This window comes from Apis dorsata, unplaced genomic scaffold (genome assembly GCF_000469605.1).
Source record: "Apis dorsata unplaced genomic scaffold, Apis dorsata 1.3 scaffold_51, whole genome shotgun sequence".
NCBI classification, from domain to species: domain Eukaryota; kingdom Metazoa; phylum Arthropoda; class Insecta; order Hymenoptera; family Apidae; genus Apis; species Apis dorsata.
The window spans coordinates 25,278-35,766 of NW_006263352.1; the positions used below are offsets into that span (position 1 = coordinate 25,278).

At 37.9% G+C, this 10,489-nt stretch overlaps 3 protein-coding genes and 1 long non-coding RNA gene across 4 annotated transcripts in view; 3 read left to right on the forward strand and 1 right to left on the reverse strand.

Moving 5' to 3' along the window:
* The window catches only part of LOC102674905 (microphthalmia-associated transcription factor), a 12,353-nt gene extending 11,253 nt beyond the window's left edge, over positions 1-1,100 (reverse strand). The window contains 2 exon segments of the mRNA XM_031514933.1: positions 69-477; positions 480-1,100. Of these exon segments, the coding sequence (XP_031370793.1) occupies positions 69-477; positions 480-786 (716 nt within the window). The 5' untranslated portion in view covers positions 787-1,100.
* Positions 1-10,354, forward strand: part of LOC116186747 — a 17,684-nt gene extending 7,330 nt beyond the window's left edge. The window contains exon 3 of the long non-coding RNA XR_004151751.1: positions 10,342-10,354. This is a non-coding gene — a long non-coding RNA (uncharacterized LOC116186747). The remainder of the gene's footprint in view (positions 1-10,341) is intronic.
* LOC102678832 (cathepsin L1-like) lies at positions 3,210-5,876 on the forward strand. The gene is made up of 5 exons (XM_031514936.1): positions 3,210-3,516; positions 3,676-3,852; positions 4,026-4,385; positions 4,657-4,817; positions 5,659-5,876. The coding sequence occupies exons 1-5, from the start codon at positions 3,376-3,378 to the stop codon at positions 5,852-5,854; spliced, it is 1,035 nt and encodes a 344-aa protein (XP_031370796.1). The 5' UTR covers positions 3,210-3,375; the 3' UTR covers positions 5,855-5,876.
* On the forward strand, positions 7,442-10,438 carry LOC102674775 (inhibin beta C chain). The gene is made up of 4 exons (XM_006608954.2): positions 7,442-7,912; positions 8,448-8,690; positions 9,403-9,785; positions 9,933-10,438. Exons 1-4 carry the CDS (start codon positions 7,456-7,458, stop codon positions 10,098-10,100), a joined length of 1,251 nt encoding a protein of 416 aa, XP_006609017.1. The 5' UTR covers positions 7,442-7,455; the 3' UTR covers positions 10,101-10,438.
* Positions 10,439-10,489: the final 51 nt, after the last annotated feature.

Consider the following 10,489-nt stretch of genomic DNA (forward strand, 5'->3'; position numbering starts at 1 on the left):
ATGATAAAAAATTGAAGATGAAGAAACGTGAATCGGTTAAATCTCGAACCGTTTTAATAATTCTGTACCAGCCTTGCGGGCGAGTTGATCGTAACGGCCGAGCAAACGCAACGTGACCATTGTTCCGAGAGTTGGCGTGCACTAGGGACGACGTGGGCATTCCGTCGACAATCGACGGATCCATGTCGAGAATCATGCGTAAATCCTCGTCGATACCGATATGTACGCGCACTCGTTGTTCTTGTTCTTGTTGTTCTTGACGTTCAATTTCTTCCTTCTGCCGATGTTCCGATGAAACAGATGAACAGTTAATCGTACGAATGGCGGACTTGACGGCGGTTCCGATGTGCGAACACGTGCACGAGCAATTTGAATCTTGAACGTAATGTCGCGACAAAGGAACAGAATTTGATTCCTGTTTGTTCAAAAACGGTAATGATACCGATACCGATGCCGATGCCGACGTCGACGCAGANNCGACGCCGGCACAGGCACCGTATCCGATTTCGATCCCAATTCCGGGGCTATAGAACGTGAAACTGGTAATGATCCACCAATATTTCCCCAATTCGACAACGTCTTTGTCGTTGTTGTTTTCGTTAACGTAGTCGTTATCGTTGTCGTTCTTGCTGCAGATATCGTTGTAATTATCGTTCCGATTTTATTCTCGATAACAGCACCACCGATATTGTTCAACGGTCGCCCAACGTCGTTTATTCGATTCAATCGCGACACTAAATCCTCGAATTCGACGATTTGCCGCACTGTATCGGATATCTCTTGCATGTCCTCCGAAGGAGGTGAAAAAGCTTTACGGCCGAACCAGCCCAGAAGTCGTGGCACTACTAAACCAGATGTCGCATCTTTTTGTTGTCACGGACATTGTCGACGACGAGAGCTGTCAGCTACGAAAAACCGACGCTCCTTGCTCTAAACCTGGATCCGTTATTCTTCTCTCTTTTCCACCCTTTCTATTTCTCTCACGCGCCATTTTCGCGCATTCGCGTATCCGCGCCAAATCTCGTTCGTCACTTAACCACCAATTATCAAATAGACGTCAACACTCGAGAATCGGCAAGATTTTTAGAAATAAAAACATGGCAATTGATTAGCTCGTTATTTTCTTCATTTTTTTTTTTTTTTTATAATTTTCGAAATTTTGTTAGCAAATTGATTTGAAAAAGATCTCATTTGGTTAAAGAAACACATATCCTTCTCAATATTGACATACGTAAGTAAATACATACATCCACGTGACACGTCAAACAATTTGCGACATAAGAAAAATTATTTACGAAACAACATTAGAATAGACATAACTTTTGTGTAATGCCAAAGAATGTGGATTATTTCGGAAATATTACGATTTTTCTTTCGAGATCGAAATTAAGATCGAAGAAAGTGCAAGTGGAATGATGGTGGATAGAACCGAGACCGAATCAAGCCGAACGTGAACCGAGATAAATCGATGTATAACGAAATTAGCCGAAACAAGCCGAAGCAAGCTAAGAGCGCACGTATGACGGAAGAGAGTGAAGACTGCACATCGTAATCTAAAGAAATTACAAGCGGTTAATCGATATCGAGATACGAATTTATTAAAATTATTCGGACTATTTTAACATCGATTTCATTTATTTATCGCGATATATAGATTTTAAACGTACAACGATACAACGTACCTGTCAATATTCGGGGCTCGGCTCTTTAATTCATAATACATGATGTCTTGTAGCGGTGTCGACAAAAAGGATAAAGCCTGTTCCCAATCATCATTGTGGTTATTCCTATCTTCGTTTTCTAGTTTATTACCACAACACGATTCATCGATACCAGTTATTCCATTTTGTTTGTCCTGACATCGACGATTGCACAAATTCGCTTCGCGATGTTCCAAATCAGCGGTAATAGCTGCCAGATCGAAACCCATGTCGATTCCAGATTCCTCCATTCTCGTATATATACTATTTTACTATTTATTAAAGATAATAAAAGAAAAATGCAACGCGACGCGACGCGACGCGGCGCGAATTGTAGCGTCGCGACGCCACTTGTCGCGAATAAACTATGATTCTTGATATTTTTCTCGGCGAAACGATCGCGATTACAAGACAACGATGTGTTCTCGAGTTTTGCTTTCTAGTGTGGCGCCTCCCCACTGGTAGAAGCTAGGACGCGCGTGTCGAGCGATAATCGGAGCGAGAGACGGGAGAGACGAGCCTCGCGAGAACTTGTACGAAAACTGTTAACCGATTGGTGATGAGCGGGGGATGCGTTTGTTACTCTCGACGCTATCCGATGCTCGATGCTCGATACTTTCGATGCTCTATACTAGATCTCGGCTTAATGCCCAACCATTCAACGAGGGGACAAGAGAGATGAGTAGATCACGAGTTTCTCACTAACATCCGCGATCCCCCTCCTCCCCCATGTTTGTTATATGTCCATTCTTTACAACCGCATCACCAATACTAATATGTACTCCCAGCGAAAGCGAACAAACGAGAAACACTAATAAATTTGACCGATGATCCTACACGCAAGCGCACAACCACTGAAACGATTTAACGAACCGTATACAAAAAATTAATCGGATAAATTTAGAAATATCATGATGTTTATTGTAGGTTAATACGATAATGAAATGAATCGTAAGCGAGAGTTACGGTACGAGCGATTATTTATAAGAAAATGACGAGTAAATTAATAAATTAATCGTGGTCAATGTACGAGTACGCATGGCCCGATTATTTCTTTCTAAAAGAATCTACCACGATTTCTTGCAAGTACAGCCATCTCACGACAAACTCTTCAATCTTTCGTGTTGATCATTATTCGTAACTTCATCGACATTGCATTCTTGTTCTCTTTGCTTTCTACTTTTACTTAACACATTTACTCGCATTTACTGCAATCGATTTAAAACCGGAAGAATGAATGATAATTTTCTAACTTTTTTTTTTTTTTTTTTTTTTTTTTTTTTTTTTTTTTTTTTTTTTGCTTTTTTTGCTTTTTTAGAAACATAGAAAGATATAAGTTGTTTTTATTGCTTTTTGATTTTTTTATGGTGAAACGATAAACGATATCGTAATGTCAAGTGCGGAAAAAGTTATTACGCGATATTTTAAGAATATATCTATATTGTGTATATATTTGAAGTGATGCAAGTATTATAATTTATGCTTACGAAGATACAAAATTTATAAAATTGCTGACACCACCATCGTAACCACCATCGTTCGACACATCGAATGAGAACAATAGCAGGGTCTGTACCTTGTTCGTATCGAAATAATTCGAATCAGTTGATCGAATCGTCGAAGAAACAACGATTCGCGTGTCGAAATCGAATCGATTTTTAATTCGCTCGAACCTATGATGTATATTCGATTTTACGGTTTCCCAATTCTTTTTTTAGTCACATGGAGCATCGATGGTATTCAAGTGTTCGGAAAGCAAAATCGTTTTCCTCAAGAAATATCGAAAAAATTGGACGAGTATTGGAACTCATACAAGGTACATACATCTCATATACGATGTATCTATTAGATTATTCCATATATCAAATATAATCGATTAACATTGATATAAATATGGGATATAAATCTGTAACCGTAATATATAATTTATAGAAATAATTTTTATTAATTTTAATATCATTTGTGTATAAATCAGGCCCGTTATAATAAAAGTTACTCCGGAGATCTCGAGTCTAGTCGAAGAATGACTTGGGAAGAAAATCTAATAACGATCTATAAACATAATATGATGGCAGCTGCAGGCCATCACAGTTATACATTGAAAGACAATCATATTGCCGATCTTGGAACTAGACAATACATTCGAGAAATGGTAATATATATATATATATATATAAATGATTAAAAAAATTTTAACATATATACAAGTCGATAATGATCGAATTAGTAAAATTTCATAAAATCGGATACACTCGATATTTTTATTCGATTCGAATCGTGAAAAATTATTATTCACCGTTTAGACAATTTTCTCTTTATTCGCAGGTGAAATTGATTCCAAGTCGGAAGCGACGTATATCGAAAGATACATTGGTTGGTGCGAGTTTATCCGATAACCAACGTATTCCACGGGAACTCGATTGGCGCGAGATTGGATTTAAGACACAGCCAGAGAATCAAAGGGATTGCGGAAGTTGTTACGCGTATTCCATAGCTGGCAGCATCGAGGGACAAATCTTCAAGAAGACGGGCATGTTGCTACCATTGAGCGAGCAACAATTAGTCGATTGCAGTACATCTACTGGTAATTTAGGATGTTCCGGAGGATCTTTGAGAAACACTTTGAGATATCTCGAAAAAGCAAAAGGTTTAATGGCTAAGACGTATTATCCATACAAGGCGAAAGTACGTATTTTCCTTCTTTTTTCTCTTTCTCTTTTTCTTATTTTTCTTTTATTTATATTATTTATATTATTTTCTTTTTTTTATTTTTTTTTATTTATATTATGTAATAAAAATATCGATAGACAATACTTAAGGCAATATATACGATGATGGATCTATTTAATGCGATTTAAGATTATATTCGTCAAATTATATATACGTAGATATCTACATAATCGAAGGAAAAATAATTAAATCTTTTATAATTGCATTTACATTTTTGGAAAAATAGCAAGGTCAGTGTCGTTTCAAGGAAGATTTGAGCGTAGTCAACATCACTTCATGGGCAGTGTTACCGGCACGCGACGAGAAAATTTTGGAAGCTGCGGTAGCTACCATAGGTCCAATAGCTGCTTCGATAAATGCTAGTCCAAAAACGTTTCAACTTTATCAGTGAGTATTTTTTTTTCTTCTCTCTTTTTTTTGCGAAACAAATGAATTTCCTTGCAAGAAAACAAACATTCCATTTGAAATCTCCTTACTAATTATATGTACGAATTATTGCATTTTTTATTTCATTTNTACTTTATAGTAAAATATATAAAACGAAAATTTAGAGAAAATTTTTCATTCCATTTGACAGACATTCCATTTGAAATCTCCTTACTAATTATATGTACGAATTATTGCATTTTTTATTTCATTTGACAGACATTCTATTTGAAATCTCCTTACTAATTATATGTAGGAATTATAGCACTTTATAGTAAAATATATAAAACGAAAATTTAGAGAGAAGAAGGAGAAGGTTGGGGAAAAAGTGAATGGGGTGAGAGATAGATGAGTAACGAGGTAAGAATAATAATAAACGAGGCAAGACGAAAGAAATGATGGAAGAAAAGGAACAAAGCACTTTTGACACGCAAATGATTCGTGACTTGGACGAGTGTTTACGCGAAAGTTAAGAATACGAAAACTCGTATCATCCCCCTCTGGTAGATATATTCGAAGAAATTGGTCCACTTGTACGATAACCTTTGGTGCATTGTTTACGCGACGATGAGCCTGAAACGGCAACGAACCGAAAGTCAGTGAACTTGCGTTTCGGAACTAAAAGGAAGTTTTACATTCGCGATCTTCGATATTTCGTCGCTTCGATCGCGCAGTATCAAAGAATCGGAAACATAAATCCGCAATTTTTCCTTCCCTTTCTCCATTCCTCTCCTCTTTTTCTCTCTCTCTATATTTTCTCTCTTTTTCTTCTTTCAATCATACGATCGATTTTGGTTCACAGCAAAGGAATCTACGATGACGAAGTTTGTAGTTCGGACATGGTGAATCACGCTATGTTGATCGTTGGATACACGCCAACCGAATGGATCTTGAAGAATTGGTGGGGCGATGGATGGGGAGAAAACGGATACATGCGTTTGGCAAAAAATAAAAATCGATGTGGAATTGCGAATTATGCGGCATACGCAAAAGTTTAACTCGATATGCATAAATTGGAGAGAAAAAAAAAAAAAAAAGAAAAAAAACGATCCATCCATGTTGATTTTCGATTTTTCCAATTTTCGATCTCGAGTCTCCTCAGCGTTTACATTGAAATTTATACAATTCGATTCAAACCCAATCGTGAAAAATATCCATCGAAACCGGTGAATCGACGGCATCAAACGCTACTTCGTATCTTATTTTTATTTTCCCATACACATTGCATATATACGTTCGATCGAATCAAAGAATTGAAAGATCATCTATTTCGAGTTAAAATGTGCGATATTTTTCACCTTTGGAAAAAAGGGGGATCACGATCATCGTTACATCGTTCGGGTCGATCTTTCTCGGAAGCGATAATTTAAGTTAACCTTGAATATTGCCACGGTACAATCATTTTCTGGCCGATAATTCCTACGATTACCTAACGAAACGCGTTCGGCTCAACAAAGTTTCGGCGAGGGGGTAAGGATTTATCGAAAAAAAAAAAGAAAAAAAGACGATAGACGCGCGCGCGCGANNNCGATCGAGGCAAATTACGCGGAAGAAATTTACTCGACGACGATTATTTTCATTCATCGAACCCGTGTGGTAATCTCTCTCGAATATATACGATGCGATTACGTACGATGCGATATATACGGTGTGTGAAAAAATACAGGGGAGGATAGATATATTTGTTATCCATCCCTTTCGTTCGTATCGTATTTCTTCCTTCCGAGCCGAAGAGTGGAAATTGGCCGCGAACGACGAGTTATGAGAATGTAGGTGAGAACGATGACAAAGGGGACGATGAAGCATGTTCGTGACGCGTGTTTCAACCAACGATATCAGCACGATTCGTCTCCATCCAATCGGCTGTATCCCCCGCTCATGGAGCAAAGTTCAAACTGTACCAAGAACCGATGCGTGACTGAAACCATTTCAGATGTATCTTTAGTCTTGGCGGATAAGGTGGTTGAGTGAAGAGGACGGCTGGATCGATCGAAAAGATAGAATCTAAAATCCGGGTCGCTCGTTTATCATTTATCAAAGTGGATCGAACATTTTCATCGAACAAACATATATAATAATAATAATAATAAATATATAAATATATATATATATATATATACATGTACATATCCCAAGGAATTTCGGGATAAATAAAGGAGTGAAAGAAAGGAGAAAGAGGGAAGAGAGGGTGAGGGATGGTGAAGGAAAGTAAGTCGGGAATGAGGGTAGAGAGGTAAGGGAGTAAGGTAAGGGAAGCGAAAGAAGAGAGAGAGAGAGAGAGAGAGAAAGGAAGGAAGGGAGAGTTGGTTAGAGAGAGATTGGTAAAATGTAAGGAGGCGAAGATACGAAGTTTGGAAGAAAAGTGGGATTCGAGTTGATGGAATTAATCGAACGATTTATGGAAGAGAGGAGTCGATGGGAAGCGAACGGACGTTGTACGATCGGTGAGATCCTTGGAAAGAAGGTCGAAGATAGAAATCGGTGAAAGAGAATACAATTCGATCGAGAAATCGAGAGAAGAGTGAAGTATCGATAAAAAAAAAAAAAAAAAAAAAAAAAAAAAAAAAAAAAAAAAAAAAAAGAAAAATATATAGGAACGATGCGTCTGGTTGAACGATTGTTGTTGTTGCTTTCCCTCCTGTTGATGGATAATCGAGTGAAAGTTATTTTACCGAAAGTCACCAACACCATCCCCGTAGTTCGGTGGAGTTCTTATTCGCGATCGAGCAGCTCGACTTCCTCGTCCTCGTTTTTATCCTCGTTGTCATCGTTCAAGGAGGAGGATTGCGCCGGATGCGCGCAAAACAAAGTTGGCCTGATCACCGTCACGGATCCAATTCTAACGGAGCTAAGAGTCGAATATGTCAAACAACAAATCCTCAAGAAGCTACGGCTTTCCAAACCGCCAGAGATATCGATGCCGCTCTCGACCTTGCCAAAGCCTCTGATAAATGGCCGTGTGCTCGAACTTCGACCCGGAGCGCCACTCGAACCGGAAAAATCAGTCGACAGTTTTTACGGAAAAACCGATCAGATTGTCGTCTTTCCAAACGAAGGTCAGTCCCTGTTAATTCCTTTAATTTCTATACTATATATTATATTCGCCCTTTCTCGCCAACATATATCTTCGTTCTACCAATTCTAGAACGAGAGCAAAGAAAAAAAAAAAAGAGGAGAAGAGAATTATTTATTTAATTAATCGTTCGATAAAATTCGTTTCGAATCTCTATATTTCTCCCTCCGTAATATATTTACATTTCATCGATAAATTTCAAGAGAACTCACAATTTATCGCCGTTTCAATTTTATTTCCCGTTATTGCGATCACACATTCTTTTACTCTTTTTTGACTCGATCGAACGAATTTTGGTGAAAAACGCGTCGTAAATTTCGTCGTTCTCTTACTTTCTTTTCTAACGTATCCTCTTAGTCCTATTATTTCGTAATAAAACGAAAAATATGTTTACGCAACAAAAAGTTTGAAAAAGGAAGGAGAACTATCGAAAGATATCGAAAATTATTCGATAATCACGAATGGTAACGATTTATTTAGGAGAAAAAGATAATAAACGGGGGATGATATAATTTCAGGTATTGCCGATTCGAAAAAGTGCCGGCAAAGATCGAACCATTTGACGGCGTGCTTCACGTTTTATCTACCGAACGAAATGCAATTTGTGGACGTGACCTCGGCGCAACTTTGGTTTTACAAGGAGTACGACGAGAACGACGACAGGAATCAAACTTTCGTACTCTCTGAACTCGATCATTGGGATTTGTATGGAAACTTTGAAAAAAACATGATCATGGCCATCTTCGAAACAGATATCAGAGGTGGGTCTGGGAAATCAAAGTTTCCCATTTAATTAAACACTTTTATTTTTCTCTTACGTTATCTCTTATATACACGGAAATTACCAATTTTTCCCCTGTTTTCGATCCAAAGATCGAGCTGAGCTTGCTTGGATTGATAATGGCGGAAATTGTGAAACGAAAAAAAGGGGGGGGGGGGAAAGAACGGGAACAGGATAAACGATGGATAAATCGATGGATAAACGGATAAGTGAAAGGAAGGAGGGGTAATGCGTAAAGATACAGGGGAAAAAGTTGGCAAGAGCAAAACTATGCAAAGATAAAACTTAACAAGGACTTTAGACCTTAGTGCTTCTCGCTAAAGACTTTAGACCGTGAAAGGGTATACGAAAAAAAAATGCAACGCTGTCACGATATAAGCATTTCGTGCTGCTTTACTAAAAGATCGCGTTACAGAATCCCACCGATATACGTTTATACGTCTGTCCAAATATCTATAAATAACATTTTTACATTTTCCTCAATTTTTCCAAGTCGCTTTAAACTTAGAGATTTAAATTGATCCACGTCTTCTCGATGATTGATGAAATTACGATGACAAAAAATCGCGATATTAAAAGAAAAGAGAAGGAGAAGAGAAATCGTCTTCGACGAAATCTCGTTCCTCGACAGGTGAATCGAGAGTCGCGTAGAGGAGACGATTAAAACGACCGTTGTCGATCATTTGTTTCAGAGGGATGGGTCAAGGCCGACGTAAGCTTCACCTTGAAGAAATGGGTGAAGGAGCTTCGGTTAAACCACGCGATACAGATAGCTTGCAGCACTTGCTCGATCGACCGAGATACAGCGCCTGTATCCATTCGACGAACTTTGAAACCTTTCCTCGTCATACACACATCCCCGTTACCGCAAAAAAACAGGCCGAAGAGAAACTCGAATTGCTTGCCGGAAATGAAGGAGTGCTGCAGGGACGAACTCTACATTAATTTCGAAGACATCGGTTGGAGCGATTGGATCCTCCATCCAAACGGATATCACGCTTACTTCTGCCGTGGATCTTGTTCTTCCGCAGCTTCGTTAACCATCAGTGGATCTCTCTACAATAATGTGATCAGAGTGAGTGATTTTTTTCTTTTTTTTTTTTTTTTTATTATTATTATCTTTCACTAGTAATCCTTATCGTTTAACGTAATTGTTCTCGAAAACAATTATCGTATTATCGTGTTAGTTAAGTTTTAATTATGGCAATTATTCTTGTTTCAGAAGTTATTGAGCAAAAATGGGAATACGATACATCGAAAGAACGAGATAGTTCCATGCTGTTCACCTACGCAATTATCGCCGATTCAATTGCTCTACGTTGATTCGAACAATACGATTACGCAGAAAACGTTGCCGAACATGGTAGTCGAAGCGTGCGGTTGTATGTGATTTCGATCGAAAAATCGAATCAATTCTTTACGATAATGCATGATGCAATCCTCCAGCTTCTTTCAATTTTCAAACTTCGTTGTACGTATGTACCTGCCTCGTTCGTTACGAGTAGACATGCGCGTGTGTACAAAATTCTCCAATGTTGAATATGAGAATAGTACGTAAGTTTGCGACTTGTGGAATTAAGAAAATAACTAAGAAAACGTTATATTTAAATCGACGAAAAATCGTCTTCCAGAAAGGTCAGAAATTATTGTGCGAAAATAGAGCCGAGAATGTGTACGTGCATAAATTGATCTTGGCTTTGATAACGAACGAATTGTCGTGTTATATTATATATACGTATATATATATATATATATATATATATATATATATATATATAT